The sequence below is a fragment of the Ipomoea nil genome, unplaced genomic scaffold (genome assembly GCF_001879475.1).
Source record: "Ipomoea nil cultivar Tokyo-kokei standard unplaced genomic scaffold, Asagao_1.1 scaffold3169, whole genome shotgun sequence".
NCBI lineage: Eukaryota > Viridiplantae > Streptophyta > Magnoliopsida > Solanales > Convolvulaceae > Ipomoea > Ipomoea nil.
Window position 1 is genome coordinate 230,644 of NW_017619597.1, and position 23,391 is coordinate 254,034.

General features: G+C 31.6%; 2 protein-coding genes across 2 annotated transcripts; both read right to left on the reverse strand.

Moving 5' to 3' along the window:
• Positions 1–18,574: 18,574 nt before the first annotated feature.
• On the reverse strand, positions 18,575–19,713 carry LOC109167504. Its single transcript, XM_019316525.1, has 2 exons — positions 19,355–19,713; positions 18,575–19,241 (listed from the first exon to the last, which is right to left on the reverse strand). The coding sequence occupies exons 1-2, from the start codon at positions 19,711–19,713 to the stop codon at positions 18,575–18,577; spliced, it is 1,026 nt and encodes a 341-aa protein (XP_019172070.1).
• A 120-nt stretch (positions 19,714–19,833) lies between these two features.
• LOC109167505 lies at positions 19,834–20,860 on the reverse strand. The gene is made up of 3 exons (XM_019316527.1): positions 20,521–20,860; positions 20,082–20,372; positions 19,834–20,003 (listed from the first exon to the last, which is right to left on the reverse strand). Exons 1-3 carry the CDS (start codon positions 20,858–20,860, stop codon positions 19,834–19,836), a joined length of 801 nt encoding a protein of 266 aa, XP_019172072.1.
• Positions 20,861–23,391: the final 2,531 nt, after the last annotated feature.

The following is a 23,391-nucleotide window of genomic DNA, read 5'->3' on the forward strand; positions in this document are numbered from 1 at the left end:
TAGCCCTAGGATGTTTCTGCCTCAAACCTATGTCATCTAGCTATCACAAAAACCATGTTTTGTCTCTAATTATCAACAACGTGTCATTCCTTATCTTTTAACTACGATATGATACACCATTTTTCTTATTATATATATTGTGGGTTTATATTATTACGCCCATATGTTTTTCCTAATCACAACATTCACTTACATATGTGTTTATATTCCTACGTCTAGTCCTAGTTTTTCCCGTCCTTTTCTTCCACCTCTGTCGGTTGGCCAAGCGTACCGATCATCGCCACCCGGCCCCATCGCCGCTGTGCCATTTCCTCGACGATACTCTCACTGTGTTCCGATGGCGATTTGCCCACTACACTTCAAATTTCCTTTTTTTTTTTTTTCTCTCTCTCTGCATTATTATTTGTTTTTTTTTTTTTTTTTTTTTTTTTTTTTTTTGCATACGTCTAAACAGTAAACAGTACTTGAATTTACGTATGAGACGACTCATCATAAATCGTGTATTCCTACTAAGAGCATCTTCAATATGCATGAATTTTTTGAGGAGTTTTTGCAGATGTAAGTAAGATTGAGAACATAGGAGAGATGAGGGAAAGAAGAAAAAAAAACAAAAACAAAACGAAAAAAAAAAACTGCAAATGAAATAACGTGCCCACTGGGCGCGTGGAGGGTGGGGGTCCCGGGTGCGCATTATGTGCACCAGGGAGCAATTTCACAGATTTGGTAGGGTCGACACAGACAAAAGTCAAAATCTTTTTTCAAAGACCTAAATTACTCTCTCCTCCCTCTATCTCTTCTACATATGGTTACATTTCCTAAAAAGATTATCCCAAAGTCTCTATTGGGGATGCTCTAATGATTTGTGATTTAAATAGGAGTTTAGAGCATTTTCAAGAATTCAATTTTTTGGATGGTTAAAAATGAAATAAAAGTCACATTTACGTGCCCAGTTAGAACGATAACTTTTTTTTTTTTTTCTAATACAATGGATCCGAAAAAATGTTGTATTTGCAGGATTAAAAAAAAAATGTACAAAAAAACCCTCCACCGAATTTTTACTTATGAAAAAATCACCCTAAAAAATTACTCTTGGAATTGCACTTAGATTTTCCATGAGAAAAGAGGAGGGAGTTATGAACCAACTACTCATAAATCAGTATTTGAGCTGATTAAATCCAGGCTAAAAATAGAATCTAATAATTAAGCTTAGATTATAAACTTGATCCGTAGAGAATAGAGGTTTGGATGACCAATTCTAGCGTCATGCTCTCAATGTGCTTTTCGACATCAGCAATAATTTATCGCATAATAGTAAACGTTTAATATTGGCAAATTCAACTCTTTATTTCTAACTTTTTAATATATAAGACATATTCAACAATATCACTTTAAATAATTTGAATCTTGCATATTGACAAAATTGAATTACTGACTTTTTAATTTAGGAGTCTCATCAATTTGAGAGGAGTCTCAGTCTATCTCCTACACCTCGTCTTTAACTGCGAATTCTTGGGAATTGTCATGATTTATCTTTAGGCAGGAGGATCGTAATTAGATAGGTCTTAGTTTCTGTTGCAAATTGAGTGTATCCTTCTCTCTCTTTCAAAAATAATAATAATATAGAATACTATATAATTAAAGTACCCGCATGAGTAGTTCAACTGGTTATAGAGGTGAAAGTTTAGAAGAATGACCAAAGATTAAGTCACACCATCGGCAGTGTGGGAAAAACCTCTCAAAGTGAGGGGATTCCTTGTGCGCAGTGAGCAAAGATCTAGCTTCGCCAGTCTTTTACAAGAATGCCTTTAATTACGGTACTATGCTCGGATCAAGATTAATTATTGTAACTCAATTTTTTTTTGGGTTGCCCAAAGGTATCCCTCCAGCCGATAGTCAGAAGACTAATCCCCCGTCCTTACGGTCAGCACACTAAGTAGTAGGAGACTGGACAAATGGTTTGCTCCATTTACATGGGTGGGGATCGAACCCCAACCTCATGCTTAACTCAATTTAGATTAGTTGAAACTAGCTAAGTATTAGTTGTTAGCCGATATTAATTAGTGCATTGAAAAATTCATCAATTTATTATAATGCATGTGAAGAAAAGATAATACTTTTTAAGTATGTTTTACTTCTAAATCCCATTTCCCTCGTGGGAGCGAACAGATTGGATAGATGTGAAACAACGTCCGACTAGGTACAACTCACATTAATACTATGATCAGATAACCTCATAATTTAGTGTCAATTAAGAGACCTTTGAATTATAAATAGTGAAATTGGTACATGCATGAATGCCACTCAAGAGTGCCCTTTTAAGTCAAATAGTTGCATCACAAAAAGCTGTCCGGAATTGAAACTAAAATAATTTTGATACACAACAAAATGTGTAAAGCGTTCACATGTTCAATGGGGAAAGGTTCAATTATGCCCGGGTAACTCAGTTGGTTACTGGAGTACAGTGTAATTTAGAAATAATGACTTGAGAGCGAGTCTCACCAGCCACAGTGTGGGAATAAACTCTCAAAAATCATCTAAAATGCTTCACTATTGAGGATACTCTTAACTTGTTGTTTGATTATGTTAGCGAAATTCCTTTAACTATTTTGATATCAATTACCAAATTAAATGTTTATCATTACACAAAAAGTTATAATTAGTAACAAAAACACAACTATATTTCTTTGTACTTGCATAATAATAAGCACTACATTTAGAAGCACTTTACTTTCTTTCTATAATTGCAATAATTCGTTAGTTCCTAGATTTACTAATTTATTGGCTCACTCTGCTTGTTCAATGTATTGAGACTCTGTTCTTCCTGACTTTGTCTCAGTCTTAATACAGTAATGCAATTATGACTTTTATTTCAAAATAATAATAATAAACGCTACATTTCAATTACAGTTAATACTCAAAATCGTCCTCGACTATAGTGGTTTTTCTCAATTTCGTCCTAAACGACTTTGGTGACCTAATATCGTCCCAGACTTTTGTGTTTCGCTCAATTTAGTCCTCCATTTGTTATTCCGTCAAATTGGTGTTAAATAAAGGGACAATTCAATAATGTCAATATTGATCTCTCTTTACTTTCAACTTGTGAAGTGCGAAATTCCTCTTTCTTGTACGAATTACACCCAGAATTACTCCCGGACCTGCAAATCAAATTTTATATTTGCAGTTTTAGGAGTAATTCTGGGAGTAATTCGTAAAAAAAAAAAAGGGATTTCGCAGTTCACATGTCTATGAGTAAAGAGATGCCAATATTAAAATTACTGAATTGTCTATTTATTTAACACCAAATGGACAGAATAACAAATGAGGGACTAAATTGAGCAAAAACACAAAAATCTGGGACTAAATTGAGCGAAACACAAAAGTCTGAGACGATATTAGGTCTCCAAAATCGTTTAGGACGAAATTGAGAAAAACCACTATAAGGAGGACGATTTTGAGTATTAACTCATTTCAATTACAGAAAATTAGACTTAACCTTTCAAACTTCTATCCAAAACAGTATGTGAAGGTGCTATCTTACCAAGCTACTACGCATTCAAACATTATCGTAATAACGGCTCCTTAAAGTTCTCAATTCATTACTTCACATGCGAAATCCTTTTCGACTTTCCCTAAATGAGAGAATGGATGTTCACTAGGTTAACGACGTTAACCTATCGTTTTAATCACAATTTAATCAAACATCAATTATTTTACCTATTTCATTCTAAAGCGTTTTACAGTTGTAATGTACCAAAACCACCCATGTCTATTGAAGTCTTGGTATCCCTAGACAACACATTTCTAAACAACAAAGTTAAGAGCCTATGGCTTACTAGGGGAAGATGGGAGGTCCCTCAACTTTAGGTTTTTTTTTTTTCAAACAAAACTTTATTAACAAAGGAACATTCTTCAAGTGTGGTGTTTAGGTTTTTTTTTTTTTTTTTTTTTTTTTTTTTTTTCGTTTATAAGATTGAGATTGTAATTATATCAATATAGTCATTAGTAGTTATAATAGAATTGTAATTGATAGGGTTATTGGGTAATTCAATAGGCCTAATAATCATTGTTAGGAAGGAGTGTAATTATATTAGATTTTGATGAATCAAAGTATAAAATATAATGAATATATAGAGCTAATTGATCTACCAAGCTCAGACTTTCAACGTACTCACATTTGTATTCTATTGCATAAAATATGTATTGTAATATTGCCACTAAAAATATACTCAATAACATAACATTGCACTATTACTTTCTACACTACTATATTACTCTAAATCTTACTCCCCAGTCAATTTAACCCATCACTGCTAATATAATATTTGTATTGATTGATAAAACTAACGTTATTAGGGGATAAAAAATTGATGTTATCTTACGTTGGATTGTGTGGGGTCATAATGTGTGAGATTCTAATTAAGTCAAGACAAGCTTCCAAAATTAAACACAGTGATCTACACAAGAACACACTGTTGCAAATTTGACAGCACTATCGATATCCTTTTTTTTTTTTTTTTTTTTTTTTTACGTGGTCAGTAATTATTGAATGTGAAAGGGAGTGAATAATATAATAATAATGATTTTTGAGAATATTCTAAGGTTAGTACAACAATAGCTTTGGAAGAACTATTTACACAATATTCCTGGAGATCCACAGAAAAATGTCAATCTATCATCATATTTACTGTTCATAACGTCGTTGCTCTTGTTGGGCTATTTTACAATTAGGTGCCATTGTTCCATATATAGTCCCCAACTTCTGCCACAGTGGCACCAACATTCCTTCCATTCAATTCATTTTTCTTTTAATAATATATATATATATATATATATATATATATATATATATATATATATATATATATATATATGTACCATATTGTTTTATATTGTTGGGTGGAGGCCTAGAAGGTCAAGTTCAACATCTTGTTATTGAAATGTGTCATTGGCTATTATACAAGCATTTGAAAAATAATAAAGTTGTTTTTTTGGGTATAATTAAACTATATATCTTTTGGCGTAACGGTATGCATTCGATCTGGCCATTGGTATCAAAGTGGGGTTATGGGATAGGTTGGTAGGTACTGGGAGGTAATTGTTGGGTGGAGATATGGAGGGCTAAGTCTAGTATATTGTCATTGAAATGTGCCACTAGCTTGTAAAATAGTGGTAGACGCTTAATGCTAACATATTGGTAGCGTAAATGGACTCCGAGTATACAAGTCCAAGTCATGGTCTATGCCATTTATTTATACGGAGATAAAGTGCAAATGTACGAAATAGTGAGCGATGATCTTATTACTGTTTTGAGTACTATGTAGGGAGACTAGGAAGCTAAGGCTCCACACAAGGTTAGGAAGCTCCGGTTGGTACCATACAAGTTGTGTGAAATCAACGCTCTTTACACTAGGAGGGAGACTCTATTTATACTAAATAGCAAGCCAACATCATAATGACAAGTTACTAATAGAGCTTCTGTGACATTTATCAATTGGGCACTTAGATCAGTCACAACCCTGTAAAATGTTGATGTAACCATTGGTGAAGCGATGGCGGAATTGATTTGTCTAATAGTGTTATCAAAATGTTTACTAATATTAACATCCGGTAGTTTTTTAATATCAAGAATTGAAAGTTATTTGATATTGAGACCAAAGAAGTCAATTAGAATATAAATTTTTTCACTTGAAAAATGATGTAAATTAAATTAATCAGGGAACTAAAATTTAAAAGTTTTCTTTTTTTTTTTTTAAAGGAAAAAAGTTTTCTTATTTAATTATTGATAAAATTAATGTTATAATATGTTGATAAAGAATTTTTTACTATTCCGGCATGTGATCCTGATTTGATCTTTAACAGTAATAGTAGTGTAATACCATACATGTATCCCAATTTTATTTCATTTTTTTTAAATGAAGATTTTCAGTAACTTGTTTGATTTTTATTATTTTTTTTTTTTTAAAGAGGACCCCCGTGAAAAGTAGAACAATTATTTGTCATCATTTTGTTATCTTTTGCTGTAATTATTACACCTTTTTTCTTACCACGTCCCATGTCTAATCATGCTCGTCTTAGTCATCAGTTAAATCAATTGTCAATATTTATTCTATATTTATTTATTCGTCCCCCCACTTTTCTCAGCTCTATCCTTTAAAATACAATTTTTTTTTATTTAATATTTTACCTTTCAAACATTGGTTAAAAGTTTCAAATGCACGGTTGTTAGGTTAGACTTTTCATTTTACAATTGCGACGTTTTGTCGGCTTTGTAATTTATTAAAAAATTAAATTTTATTGATTAGTCCAACATTTTTGTCATATGTATTTATTAATCATCAGTCATAGGATATTAACATAACAAAAAAACTTGTGCGAGACGATATGTGAGACGGTAGGCTCAGAATGAAATGTAATATTTTTAAAAAAAATATTTATTAATGATATGAAAAAATGTAATACTTTTGAAAAAAAATATAATAATTTTACATTTTGATATAAAAGTATTATATTTTCCTTTATATGTGCAACATTATTTATAAGGAAAAATATAATACTTTTGATGAAAAGGTAATACTTTACATCAAAATATAAAAGTATTACATTTGTCCTAAAAATTATTATGTTTTCCTTTATAAGTAACAAATATTTTATTTTTGATTTAGTATTACATTTGCATCGTGACCAGACCAGACCCGTCTCACGAATAAGGATATGTGAAGCAGTCTCACAAAAGTGTGACTCTATTAACATTTCTTGCGTATTATATGTCTACATATATTTTGAATTTGATTAAATAATATTGTAAAGTGAATCCCTGGTCTTTTCATTAATTAAAATATTCTTAAAGTGAAAAAAAAAACAAAAATTATTAAAAATGTAAAAAAGGGATGAGATGCTCAAATATAAAATAAATAAATAAAGGGGTGTATTTTTATTAAATATTTATAAATATTAATTGATTATTATTAGTTCCATAATTAAAACTATTAAACTATATAGATACATATAGTATATAAAATATAGGAAACACACATGTCACAATATGAAATAAGAACTTAAATTAGAATTCTTTTGATCTATTTTTTCGATTATAGCCTAGAAATGAGCCCTTAGGAAGCAAGCCTAAAAACTTTTAAATATACAATTACATCCCGAGATATTTTATGAAAATTTTAAATTTTTAAATAAAATGTGTATGAACCACTAAAATACTATTCTAGATTTTTTTTTAGTATTATAGTTTAAAACTATCATTTCCAAATAAGTTTCAAGCATTGGGAAAGTTCTCCTAATGTATACACTAGAGAAATGAACAAACCAATATAAATAAGGTATAGACTCAAACATCAACGAAACAACAAATGTCAACTTTTCCCATATGAGAGGAACCAACACAAAAAATTTATGCACTTCAAATTAGATGGTACCTAATATAATTACCAATAATAGAGGGTTCCTAACCAATGTCCTAAAAAGAAATTGCCCATTTCTAGTCTTAGAATTTTAGCTTTCATTATTATTATTTTTTTGTAGTACTACTGATTCTGTTATAATGTAGTATCTGTTCAAACTACTTTCTCAACATACTGAAAGAGTTAATACCGCCTCCACTAGGATTCAAACTCATGACTCATTTGGGAGAGCCACTTCATACCACTAGAACACAAGACCATTGAAATTATCTTTAAAATTTTTAGTTTTAGGAAAAAAAAAAGAAAAAAAAAAGAAAAAAAAAAAAAAAAAGAACAAACATGAACATATATGGATTCTTAAATACTATTATTCGGATGTGAGCAGTTTTGTCATACACAATACTTATATACATGTCTACATTTCTAAATTGGTCCCCCTCATATGAAATATACAACACATAACAGGAATTGTTCCTAGCTTCCAATGCAGGATAGAAAGGAATTTTATTTTTTTTTTTAAGTACAATTTTTTTTTCTCTCTTTTGTATGATGAAATTCATGAAATGACGTGGCAGAAAAAGATAAAAACTAATTGCCAAGAAAGGGTCATTCATGTATGAACCCAAAGTAGTGTGAAAAAAAAGGGATAGGTTAAAGTCTATGAAAGCAAGAGCAAAAGGGGAACTCTGAATGCTATGTGACATTGGCCTATTGTCTATCCTCACGTGCCCCCATTTGTTCTTTGAAATTTTACTCCAATTATTGGTGTAATCATGGTAGCATTCAGTCAAAAAGGTATTAGACAACCTAGCTTGCTCTTCTTTTTTTTTTTTTTCAAATATATATATATATATATATATAATCACACTCAGGTGCAAATGCTTCGCTCAGGCGCGAAATAGGAATAGATTCTGTCCGTCCACGTGTCCAGATCTAATGGATGAGAAACACTATTTTTTTTTAAAAAGCGCGGTGACATTTTCATAAATAATTGAACATCGAAGTGCAAGTAAAATGTATTACAAGTGCATGTAAAATGTATTATAGGTGCAAGTAAAATTTACACTGAGCATCAATACTAAGTGCACCTATAGTTATAATAGTTGCACCTATAGTTCTAAGTAGTTGCACACATAGTTATAAGTAGTTGCACCTAGGTGCATGAATATTTGCGAGTGGTTTTCAGGAGTATTACTACCCGCTGAACTCAAATCAATGAATGTTAACAAGGTAAAATTACATGCACTTATAGGTGAAAGTAGGTGCATCTATAGTTATAAGTATTTGCATCTATAGTTATAAATAGTTGCACAAATAGTTATAAGCACACCCAGGTGCATGAATGTTTGCGGGAAGTGAATGCTAACAAGGCAAAATTACATGCACTTATAGGTGAAAGTAGGCGCACTTGTAAGTGATTTTACTTGCACTTTGATGTTCAATTATTTACAAAAATGCCACCGCATTTTTTTTAAGTTATTAGATCTGGACACGTGTCACGCGCTGATTCGTTCGCATATTCCTTCCTGGGCACTTATTCGTACCTGAGTGCATCCCTCTCTCTCTCTCTCTATATATATATATATATATATATATATATAAAGATTAAAAGATGAAATTTTTTGTCTGATTATTGATTACTTATGACAACTAATTAAATGATGAGATATCACAAAAACAGTCAGCAGTCAAATTAAATATAAAAAGAGTTGAACCCAACAATTTGGGATAAATTGTAAGCGGACTGCGAATACGATTACAATGTCAAAAAATTATTTTTGTAGGAGTGCTTCCAGATTAAAGAGTTTTGGGTTAGACCTTGCTCAAGAAAAAGTCAAACTCTGTTGGCCCAACTCATGTTGAACTTGAATATAATTTTTCTTAATACCTAAGGTTTTCTAGCTTACATTAGACTAATTCTAAGCTTCAAGAACCCTTGCTCAAGAGTCGTTGAAGGGGATAAATCTCAAATCGTCCTGTTAGTCTCAAATTCCCACCCCTTGTTCATATATTTTGTACATAGAGAATCTTTATCACCTCTGGTCGGTCAAGGTATACCAATAACGTTTGCTATCAAACCATATTATATGAACTATATTGTCGGGGGAAGATTGAAGGTCGTGCGAGAGGAAGATGCTAATCACGTGACTGGTCATTGTTTTGTTGTATGTGTGTTATTTCCAACTCTGTGATCTCCTAACACACCACATATGTCCCATGGAATTATTATTAATCTATGCTAATATATAGCAATATTTTATGTGAATGCATGCATTGGTTTATATATATATATATATATATATATATATATATATATATATGTTCAAATGCGGAAGCTTCCCGTGTGGCTGGTACGGATTGCACCCTTAGATATGTATAAATGCATCATACACTATTCGAAAATGCACAAATGCACCACACCAAAAATATACACTATCTAATAGTGCATTTTTAAACACTTTGTGGTGCATTTATGCATATCTAATGGCGAGTGATTACAGCGACGACCCTATATATATATATATATATATATATATATATATATATATATATATATTGCAGACAAAGAATTTGGTTTTCAATGAGGTTTTATTAAAGTATACATAAGCTCCCTAAAAGAATATATCATAATATGAGAGATTGGTAAGTCTCCTATGATTCTACTTGCCTTTTGACTCTCCCACCCTCCTCTCTCTATACATATACCCAAATACATATCTCTCTCTGCAACATTCTTAATGGGACCATCCCAACATTTACGGCCTCGCCAGCTGTTCCCCTCAATCTTGTTCTGAGTATTTTTTAACTTCATGTTTTGACCCCACTTATTATGCCAGTTAGACACAACGTTGTGACTCATAAAACCTCTTAGAAGCATTTAATTCGCCACTTTTGATTAAGGATCCAAAATATATATTGTAACGTTGTGCTTAACCGATTGAGAAAGTATAGATAAATAGATACTACAATATAATAAAGTTAGTAGCTTTCAAAATAATATATATATTATAACGTTTATCTACTAATTTTTAATTAACTAATTGAGTATATTTAACATTTATATATATATATATATATATAATTATATATATACTTAGGTGATTCCAACTTTACCGGACTAATCCTCAATTGTTATAGCACCAGGGCGCACAAAGCATTGTGTGCCCCCACCCTGCCCTAAACGACATTGTTTTGTTAAGTTTTGTGAGGAGTTGACGCGACGGAGTTTATGTGTATTCTGTTATACAATTATGTACATTCGAAACAAGAGATTTTTTTTAAGAGTTAAGAGTTTATGGGTATAATGTTAAGAATTTATGTGTATTATGTATTATACTATTATGTTAGATTATGTGTATTATCCTTTCAAAAAAGACTGTGTATTCTGCTATACAATAATGTACATTCTATTATACAATTATGTACATTTGAAACATGGAAATTTTTTTTTTAAAGAAGTTAACAGTAGACACGGGGAGCGAAATTTTCAAAAAAAAATATGTACAAGCGACGTCGTTTTGGGCCAGGGCGCACAATGCATTGTGCCCCTGGTGGACGATATAATTTGCCACTAACCCTAAGCTTACAACACCCCACGCCCCTCGGGTCACTACAGACGTAAATAGCGAGTCGCGCAATCAATCAACCGGTCAGATCCTAGTCTTCAAACGCGCACATTCACACATTCCATCATCATTGACCTTTTTCTCATTCATGTTTCCAATGAGACTTTTTAGTCTTTGTTTGATCTTATTGGATAGCGACTTAAAGGGCTTGGCCCACAATGTTGTTATCATAACGTGATATGGATTGTTATGCAATTATAAAGAAATAAAGTTATACACTCGCTATTAACCATAACTTTTAAAGTAATGGTAATTAAGTGCTTGAAATAGCTTCGAATGTATACTCAATTTGTTCAAGAACACAGTTCTTGCTTGTTTTGTTGTTGCTCCCTATCCATCATTAATTCTAACGATTACTTTTGAGACTTGTAATGAAATATACCATTTTTTTTTTATTTTACCATGAAAGATTCTAGTTTTAATTATCAGTTAATTTTGATTTATTTGACCACTATTAACTATTTAACTTGATTAAACAATTAATATTGAGTTCGATTAATTAGCTTTTTGTAACAACATATTACTTCAAAATACTAAAATTCACTAATTCAATCCACAGTTTTTTACAATCGCTATCAACTAGTCAAACTCACTAATTCAATCAGCTAATAACTATTTACCAAACACCACCTTAAAAAATATATATATACATCAAGAAGAGATATGATAGAAGAATTTGTCGTGTGAATGATGAACTGCCCAAATCACCTTTGGGGATTCCCAAAATCCAAGGGGGACTTTTAGGAAGGTCCGTGTTCCCCTTCCTTTGGTAAAATGATGCTTTCATTTTCATCAAAGTTGGCCACAACAACAACACACAAATGCCTGTAAAAAGCAAAGCTAATCACTTTCTGTAAAGTCATATATTTATACTAATTTATATCTCTCTTTCTTTCTTCTTGCTTTCTTCACTTTGCTTTTCTGCATGGAGGGATATTTTTCATACCTGTCCTTTCTTGTGAGATCAACCAAATATTAGCATAAAATGTCCATTTTCTATATATGCTCATCCCTTGCCAAATTAAATAGATTGTTATCTATATACCACATCTTGGTTTAATAAGATTCGATTATTTAACATAGACTAATTACAAGATCTTTAGAGCAACTTCATCAATTTCAAAATTTTCACAGTTTTTTTATGTGCCAACTTGGAGAGAGAGGAGAAAAAAGGAGAAGGAAAAAAAAAAAAGTTTGATCGTCTGAGGAGAATTTTTAATAAAAAAAAAAAAAAAATAGCAGACGGCGTGCACTGCACACGCACAAAGTGAGTAGTCTTCTGCCATCTCTCTCTTTTCGGACTCACAAAAAACACTGCTGGAAATTATGAAATTTCCGACCACCTGAAAGTGATCTTAAATCAAGTTGAAAGCCATGTTCCGACCACTTTTGGTATCCGAAAAAACCCTTGTTGCTATTTCCGACCACTTTTTACTTTTGACTTAAGATCACTTTCAGGTGGTCGAAAATTCCATAATTTCCAATAGTGAAACTTGATGTTGCAGGAGTAAAAACCACCTTAAAAACCATTGCCCATATATATATATATATATATATATATATATATATATATATATATATATATATATATATATATAACCATCTTTAAGTTTTTAATTTGACAAAAACAATCAAAAAACAATTGTTGTGGAAGCTCTTCATTCTAATGTTGGTAAAGAAATATATAAATTTATCCATTTGATGTGTTCTAATGTTACTTTTGAGCAGGGTCGACATTTGAGGTTCAGGTTTGAGGTAGCCTCTTTGAGTGTAGAAATGTATAGTTTGATAGTTTAATATTGAGTTTCAAAAGTTAAATTGCTTCAATTTACTTTCTCATAGGCTTGAAGACGAATTCATGGGGTCTAAGATATATTCTGACGTAGTCAAGAAAGCTGGATTATAAAATTGAAAAAAAAAAAAAAAAAAAAAAAAAAAAAAACACAAAAAAAAAAAAAAAAAAAAAAGGTAATGTGACCCACACACCTAAGATTGGCTTGAATTATGTGTACATACATATGTTCTTAAGCTACTTTTTCCCTTTAAACAATCAAAGAAGTCGTTTGTGCTTAGGATAGTGGCTTCTTCTACACAAGGAGTATGATGGTGGTTGTAAGTCAACATCCCCATATCCCAACTAGCTGGTACAACTCTACCTCTACTTTTCCCACTTAATGAAAACAACATCCATCATATATTTGTAATTGCAAACAGAACATATATCAGGGGATATATGATTGATAGTTTTATTTTATTTCTAAAATATGCATACACTTTTTTGTAAAACATAAAAGAACTTTCTAAAATATGCATAATTTCAACATTTTTAGGGGATTGGGCTCATCATTGATACATATGCTTTCTCATGCTTAACCTATAAACAATGGAAAATTTTAAACAATATCATATTGGGGGTGTTTGGTAAATAATTGGTAGCTGATAGTTGTTAGCTGATTGGGTTAGTGGATTTAACTAGTTGATAACATTAGCTGATTGTAAAAAAAGTATTTGGTAAATTAGTTGTTAGCTCATAGCTAATTAGTGTAAAATGACTTTCACAAAAAACTGATCGAAAAGCTACTTTGAGCAGCTTTTTGAATTTTTACCTTTTGGAGCAATAAGTTGTTACAAAAAGCTAACTAATCAAACATTCATATTGATTGTTTAACCAAGTCAAACATCAAATAGTGATCAAATAAGCCAAAATTGACTGATAAACTAACTATGTTACCAAACATGGCCATTATCAAAAAGAAAAAATATTCTATAATTTTTACTTTCGCTTTTAAATTATATTAAGGGGTATATATTATGATCTCTTGATGAGAGTTGGAATAAGAAATTTTAATTTGAAGTGTAAAACTTGAGAATGGTGATGAAAAATGTGGAGTAGGGTGGAAAAGACAGATCCTCACTATCAAATTGTTGTGCTAATTGGATAAATTATTGTGCTAATTGGATAAATTTTGTGTAGCTACAACTTTGTCTTCACATTAGGGAACTTCATTGAGTGACATTCATCCCCTCTTAATAGCATATATTGTATTAGTGTGACATGATGATCATGTTACATCTTGTCTTCAAGAAATAGCTATAAATTGATAGATTTTGATGATTATAAGATTTTTATTAAGAACTTAGATTCTCCAAATTAATTTCAACTTTTAAAAAAAAAAATTAGTAAATTTGTAAAGACAACAAATTTAAGTAAAACTAAATGCAAATATGCTAAGTCTACAACTAGAAGCGTTTATCAATGGTTGAGGATTTTAGTAAAAAAAAAAAACAAACACAAGATTAATTTTATAATTATTGAAAACGTTTAAGAGCTTGATTTATTTTATAATTATTGTAAACTTGAAAGTTTAATTAGCAACGGTAAGATCCTAGCCTTTGATTTCTCAAGATAGAAAGTGTGGATGTGTCCATAATTTTTACAGGGGGGGGAAGTGTTCTCACCTAGACCCTCCTATATATATGTGTGTGTAGCAAATTGCACTTTTAGTTATATTCTTTTAATTTTACCTTATTACATTATTAACTTTTTTTATTGTCACAATTTGTTCTCTATTTTAATAAATAATGATGACAATCATAACATACTACATGTTCAAATCCCATTAAAAGTATGTTATGCAACTACGCGAAGGAAGCATAATGTTAAATGTTTAACCATTACATTATCAAAATTTAAAATTTATTACATTAACACTATATAGATTTCTTATTCTTTTTTTTTTTTTTTTTTTTTGGCAAAAAGGGGATCATCAAACTTGATTGATTGAAAAGGATAGGGATTGGATGAATGATATTAATTCTAAAGCCCACTAGGACAATATTGAAAATTGATGCTCAAAAGGCAAATCAATTAATGTTGGCACCAAAAGTCTAAAATCAACAGGAATCCTGAAAGCTAACAGGTCACCTCGGTATATTTATTACACAAGGGCATAGGTATATAGAGAGAAAATTTTCCAATGTTGATTCATATCTATAAATTGTTTTTTTTTTTTAAACATATCTATAAATTATTAAAATGGATAGGTGCGTCTTGCAATTTTGTGCAGTACGTTTTTAGCTTTAGCAAAGTTTGAGATACTTGTCAAAATATTATCGCTTTTTATATATATATATATATATATATATATATATATATATATATATATATATATATAAAGGTGGATTCAAATGAGAATAATATTTTCCTGTAAAAAGTGAAGATTGATTTTAATTGTCATTGAAGGTTAATTAATATAATGGTTGAATGTTTAAGTATAAAACAAAACACGAGATTAATTTTATATTTATTGAAAAAATTTTAAAAAATTGTAATAACTATAAAATTGACCATGTGCCAAGCACCTTATGTTCAAATAGTATTTAGTGACTCTCTTATATGGGAGATCCAGAGATTGAGCCTTAGTGGATGCGGTGTTGGCTCTTTGTGCTTCAACAGATTGAGAAAGTATAAATGAACAAATATTATAATAGAGTCAATAGTTAAAAAAAAAAAAAAAAAAAAAAAAAAAAAAAAAAACGACCCTATTTATTTTCTCTTTATTTTAAACAATTTTCACATGTACTCAGATGAATATAATCCTATATATTTGTGTCTGTGTGTGTTTGAATTTTCCAATGTTATATTATAAGTGATGAATGTTTGAATCATGCACAATTACTACCTATCTACCTTAGCTTAGCTTAACTTAGCTAGCTAGCAACTCTAGACTTTGAGTTCAGTAAAATTTAAAAAATAAAAGATAAAAAAGTAAATAAAGATAAAAGCACAGTGTAAAGAAGAATAATCACGTTTTGCACATACTTTTATGCTTTGACTATTACAGCTGCACCATCAAATCAACAGTATTCATCCCTCCATTCCCTCACCCTCAGCTCTGTGATCTCTGAAATTCACTTTTTATTTTGTTTTCTTTCATTCACTTTTTAACCATATTTTGCTTAATCTTTTATATGCTCTTTTTTTTTTCCTGCAAAGTAAAAATTCATGTGTATTAAGCATGAAGAAACGAAAAACTGAATAAAAGGAACTAGGTATTACCTAATTAACATTCAAGATAACTACGTCAAAAGATGAAAGCGTAACTTTATTTTTATATATTTATATAATAATACCCAGCGTCATGTTTCGAATGTAGGATACTGGACTCAACCCTCCAAGTTTCTGCCAAACATTAACCATTTATCATACCAACATAACACGATAGATGTTTAGATAGCGCAACTAGACATGAAAAATATTATTTGTAGTCTTGTTTATATGATTTTGATTGATTCATCGGAAGTTTAAAAAAAAAAAAAAAAACTAGAATTATTAGTAGGAAACGAGAGATTTTATGTTAAATTACATAAACTTATTTTTAATTTTTCATTCTTTTATTGCTCTTTTAATGAAGAAAGTAAAAGAAGGTGAAAATGTGATAACTCTCAATGAAAACAATTATTAGTGTCTTCTGTGTTAGTACGTAGGCGCTCAACAATTAATTTGTACTTATCATATTTTCATATTATCTTTCTCACTTAATGTGTAATTTAATGATTCAAAATTGACTTGAAGTGTCATTAAATAATTGGAACGATAAAAGATGAGTTAGTATCTCATAATATACCTAAGGGAAAATGGCACTTTTTCCCCCTATGTTATATGCTTATAGCACTTTTTTCTCCTGAGTTATTCATGCATCCACATTTGCCCCCTCAATTATTATAAAAGTGGCGGTTTTTCCCCCTAATAATATTAAATAGACATTTTTACCCTTAAAATACATATTTTATTTATTTCTCTTGTTCAACAAATTATTGTTTATACGTAGGGATGGCCACGGTTCGGTTCGAACTGAACCGAACACTATAGCAATCAAATAAAAAAAAATTCGGTTATGATTCATAACATAACCCAATATTTGGGTTTCCGTTTATTAAAATTGTGAAGTGGAAAAAAATAGATTCTGAACCGTGAACCAGAGGTTCAAATCGGAACAACTACTAGCAATAGCTTAAAATTAGAATTATAATATTTGCAAATAGTGTATGTTTTTTTCGCATTTATATTGACTCTCACATATAAGTATATATAATCGCGATTTGGTTTTTATTTTGAATCATTGTTTCACAATTTCGGATCCAATTTGAACTGTTGGTTCAAACATTATTTTAAATTTTTTTTTTTATTTTTAAAGTATTCTAAATTCAACAATTAATGTATTTTATTTTTTCAAATTGTGGTTATAATTTGTTGGAGAAGTAAAATAAATGAAATATTTATTTTAAGGGTAAATATGTCCATTTAATATATCAGGGGGGGAAATTGCCACTTAAATAATATAGGGGGAAAAAGTGCTATAAGTATATAACACAGGGGAAAAAAGTGCCATTTTCCCTATACCTAACTTTGATGAGTGAATTAGTCAATCAATGAATAAATAATGATTTAATGCAATATCAAATTTTGAAAGGTATAAAATCTAATGTGGTGAAGTAGACCGTAGCGGGGTCACCCCTCCCTTTTATTTAAAAAAAAAAAAATTAATGTGGTATCTATAAGGGTATATTTGGTCTAAGTATAGTACGAGTTTAAAGTGCCTTCTATAGTTAGAAGTTGCTCAAGACACCTCATGCTTGACTAAAAAAAAAAATTGATTGACACAATAAATTTATAATAAAGTAGTAATTTTGGTAATAGACCTATATATAAGAGGTTATGATATATATATATATATATATATATATATATATATATATATATATGTGTGTGTGTGTGTGTGTGTGTGTCTTTTCAATTTTTATTTTATTTTTATTTCTTAAAACAATCAAACACAAAATCAATTGAACTCAACCAACAACATCATTGAGGTTCATTGAAGGTATTAATTTCATATTTTGTGTTTGATTATTTAAAAAAAAAAAAAAAAAAAAAAACAGTCGAACACAAAATATGAAATTTATACTTTCAATGAACCTCAATGAGACTGTTGGTTGACTTTAACTGATACCTAAATTTTATTTTGAATATTCAAAAATTTTGGGTGATACTTTGAAACCTAATATCCAAACCATATAATAATTCGGATAATAATCTTTTTATCAATTTTATTTTTTACATATTAATATTTTTTGTATACCATCAAACTCAATATAGTACTAAACACTAACATATTAAGTAGGAGAGTTTTAAAAATTAATATAATATTATGATGCAATTTTTAATAATTAATATATAATTTACTATCCTAATTATAATATTTTTAAATTTTAACACCTAATATCTAAATCAAATTCTAATTCAAATATCACAATTTAAAATATTTGAACTGATGACTATTTTTTTTTTTTTTGAAGGTCAATCATGCGATTATATTAATGAATCAAAGCCGAAATAGCGTCAGGTGGGATAGAATCCCAGTACATAGCTTGATCCTGTGTAAATGCTAACGAAGCTAAAGTATGCGCGTGTAAATTAACCTGTCTAGAGACATAATTTAAAGTAATACGATCAAATAAAGACATAAGAGTTCTGCATTAGTCAACCGTGACCCCAACGTATGAACGAATCGGCGTGTGATGGTGCCGGATAATTGTAGTCAACTCCATGCAATCCGTGAGTAAACTTACTGATGTGTTGTTCCGTTCAAGTAGCCAATACAGTGCTTCCTTGTACGCCTGCGCCTCCGCCATAAGTGGTGAGAAGCAAACCGGTAACTTGCCATTTTTTGCTGCCACAAAAGAGCCATCTGGCGCTACTAGTAATATGCCGTACGTAGCCTCGCCCGTGCCGTGACGGAAGCCCGCATCCACGTAACACCGCAGGGCGCCACCTCCCGGTTCGGTTGATGTCACCGACGCCGCATCCGGTTGGGTGCGGTAATCCTGGGCAGCACCGTATGCCTGAAGTGCTGCGGCTGCTGCCCTGCCAACTTGGGTAGGCCGCGTCATAGATCCCTTCCAAACAGCTGAGTTTCGGGTGCTCCAAATATAGTATAACACCGCTACCATCAATCGGGTTTGCTCCTCCGTCAAGACCGCCAAAACCCTTTTTAGCCATGATGTAAAAGAGTCTGCAATAATATTAGTGATAGGCAATTGTGTTACATTCCAAACAAGTGTAGAATATTCACAGAGCACTAAAACATGTAACACATCTTCATGATCTAAACCACACATTGGGCATATTGGGTCCACCTCCACCCTTTTAATAATCAAGTTAGTGGTTGTTGTCAAAATATCACATATGGCTCTCCACAAGAAAGTCTTCCACTTGGGGGGACTTTTAATTTCCACATTGAAATCCACTTATCAAACATCACGGGGTTATTCTCATAGTCGCCCACAGTACGCCTATAGGCATTTTTCACAGTATATGTCCCCTTTGGGTCACCCATCCAATACCATGAGTCCTCGTAATCAGGACTAATAGGGATCATATTTATTCGTTCCACATCCTCAGGAATAAACAGGTCAGATAAAATATGTGGATCCCATGTATGTGTATGCAAATCAATCAATCCTGCAACACGTGCCTCTCTCAACTGCCCTGGCATTTCTGTTTGGATCAATGGGCTAGGATTATCTCGCAACCACGGATGTCCCCATATTAAAGTTGTCTGTCCATTCCCTATTCTCCTTCGCACCCCCGAGACCACCATTGCATGTGCTGCCATTATACTTCTCCAACAATAACTTGGGCAATTACCAATAGTAGCATCAGTAAAACTGGCTGTGGGGTAATACCTTGCTTTATAAATTTTTGCTGCGAGTGTTCCTGGGTCTGTTAGAAACCGTCATGCCTGTTTTCCCAGCATAGCAAGATTAAAAGCCCTAAGCTCTTTAAAACCCATATCACCATACTTTTTCGGTACGCACAACCTGTCCCAAGCCTTCCAATGTATTCCCCTTTCTCTTCCATTCCCCCACCAGTACTTATTCATAGTTCGCTCAATTGACTGACAAACTGTCTCAGGTAATAAAAAAACACTCATTGAGAAGGTAGGCATAGATTGCGCTACACTTTTCAATAATACTTCCTTACCAGCCTGAGAAAGCAACTTTTTACTCCACGAACCAATCCACTGTCTGATCTTCTCCTCCACATAACAGAAAATAGCTCTCTTATTCCTTCCCACAAAGGAAGGCAGGCCCAAATATTTCCCAAAATTGGGTGCTTGCACCACCCCAAGATAATCCGCTACCTGCGCCCTGTCACCCTCCTGGGTATTCCTGCTAAAGCATATATTAGATTTATTATAATTCACCACCTGGCCTGACAATTTCTCATACCTTGCCAGGCATTGCCTTATAACTCCAGCCTCCTGGATATTCGCTTTAAAAAATAGGAGACTATCATCCGCAAAAAATAGATGTGATACAGGTGGTGCCCCCTAGCTACTCTGCACCCATGTATAGAGCCTGCTAATTGCTCATACTGCAATATCGTCGAGAGAGCCTCTGCACAAATAATAAATAAATACGGAGAGAGAGGATCCCCTGCCTGAGACCCCTGGTTGGTTTCACGCTCCCTCCTGCCATACCATTGACCATTATAGTATAATTAACAGTCGTTACACACAGCATAATAATAAGTTTTATCCACTTCTCAGTAAATCCCATAACGGTCAGCATCCTTTCCAGAAAAGTCCACTCCATTCTGTCATAGGCCTTTGACATATCCAGTTTCAATGCACTCCAACCCACTACACCACATTGTTTTCTATTTAGATAATGCCCCACCTCAGCCGCCACCAAGATGTTATCAGTGATAAGCCTTCCCGGAATAAAAGCACTCTGGGATTCTGAGATCAGTCCTCCCATGAGCGTTTTCATCCTATTTGCTATCATCTAAAATTTAAAATTCAATTTGAATTTTGTATGTTAGTTCAAAGAATCCAAATAATGGTCACCCATAAGCAAATTTAAGAATGAAATATGAATCTTATTTATTTCCTACGCAATATATTTCTTTGATTTATAAGAAAGCTCGCAGCTGTTACTCAAAAAAGTGATCTTTGAGTAAAGTCCACCTTGTGACCCTAAGCAATAGCGCGCAGACCAACACGGACTAAGAAAGAGAAATCTAGTTCTTATAAAATAAAATTCTTATTTTATCAAATTTCATTTCACAAATAAAATATGTTGTAAATTTCTAATCATTGTTCCCCTAAAATGGAAGCTAGACAATATTTAATTGCATCAATATTTTGAATTAATGTATCATTTCCTTAAATTAACTAAATTAATAAGTTAATTTTTTTTTCCCTTGAGGTGTGGGGGTTTTATGTATATATGATCGGAGAGGGATGTTTTGGTTTCATTATAGAAGGATGTGAGCAGTACTAGCCATGCACAGTGCAAAGACAGGGGATGTTTCAAAAACCCAGACAATTATTCAGTTTTCACATGTATCATTCTTGTTTTTTTCCTTGGATTAATCCTCAGGATTTTCAGAAAAGAAAAAAAAAATCTCTTTTTTTTCTTGAATTTTTTTTTTTTTGGGGCGGAATTACTATCTCCATTGAGGTCCAATCGCTGATGAGCTTCGTATGGTCGTTGTTTGTGGAAGATTTATTAGAGACAAATTTAGAGCATGGAGATATTCTTTTTTCAGTTTTGTTTATATATATAATATATACATTTTATAATCATTACTACTAAATCATGTGCCTTCAATAATTTGTCAATGATTCCTTGTACAATTATTATCAAATAATGTTATTTTTCCATCTTAAATTTACTTGTTTTCATTTACTGTCCATAAATTAACTGGCTCATTACGTGTTTAAAAATGAATTTAATTTATAATCAAATAATAAAAAGTCCAATCAGATAATGTCACATTAATAAGTGAATATTATGAAGATGTGTATCATTACAAACACTTTTGCCCCCATTCAACTAGTGTAACGGCTTTCCACTTCTAGTTATTAGTTTTTTACATACCTTTCAGCTAACTTTTCCATTACGCGTACCAAATAGACCAATGTCGTCTACAATCTGTTTACAATAGTACTCTAGTAATATTTGTAATCTTTTCACTTTTAGTCTCTTAATTATATTTTTTTTTTCATTTTTAATCATGGACTAAAAATTGATCATATTTATAGCTAAACTTTTGAAAACTTTTAACACTAGTATAGTATGAGTACTAAAAGTAATAAATTTTCAAAAGTCAGTTATTGGGAGTGTTTGGTAAATGACTGCTAGCTGATAGCTGTTACTTGATTGGGTTAGTGGGTTTGACTAGTTGATAACATTAGCTAATTGTAGAAAAGTGTTTGGTAAATTAGCTGTTAACTGTTAACAGATTACATACAAAGTGACTTTCTCAAAAAACTTATCGAAAAAGCTATTTTAAACAACTTTTTTAATTTTAGCATTTTAAAGCAATAAGTTGTTATAAAAAGCTAATTAATAAAATATTTATATTGATTGTTTAACTAAGTCAAACAGTTAATAATGGTCAAATATATAATTCAAAATTGACTGATAAGTTAACTATTTTATCAAACATGGCGATCATATTTGATCGGTTTTGAAGTAAAGTAGAAAGAGTGAAAAAAAAATGTAATATTCAAAATTAACTCAATTTACATTCATCTCCTCCAACTTAACCCATAGTATATAACTCTTAACTTCTACATACATATATACAATCATATTTTTATATGGACTAATTAACTTTGAAAAGGAAGAGGTACTGTATATATTTGTGGTTGCTTTTCAGGACCACAAGATGTGAATATCCCAGAACAGAAAGATTACAATTATACACATGATGATACGAGGATTAATATAATTAACGTAAGTAGGATGGTGTGTAAAGGGTGGAGAAGTGTAAGACAAGTTGTGAAAGGGAAAGGTGATAGAGATAAGATAGGTATAGTCTAGAGAGAGAGAGAGAGAGAGAGAGAGAGAGAGTAGGGTCGTAGGAGGGAGGAATAAAAAGGAAAGAACACAAAATCTCTGCATTTTCATCCCTTTTGACGAACGAATATATTGAGGCTGAAAGGAAAGGAAAGGAAAGACTACATACATACTACACCACCATGGTACCTTATTATATCCAACCTCATCAGATCATATCAGTTCAGTTCCACCAAAGGAACAAGAATGTTAATGTAGTGAAACAGTACAATAATGTTATGTCTCTCATCACCTACATATATATCTATCTCATCAATACTAAGGTATATATATATCCACCACAACCCTAGCCTCATTGTACCACTTTGACTTTCCACATCTTATATTAAATGAATCCTCCCTATATATTTTTTTAATAGGTTTAAACTAACCCGCAGTCGAACATCCCACTCCAGGCACATGGGTTCGAACACTGGACCACG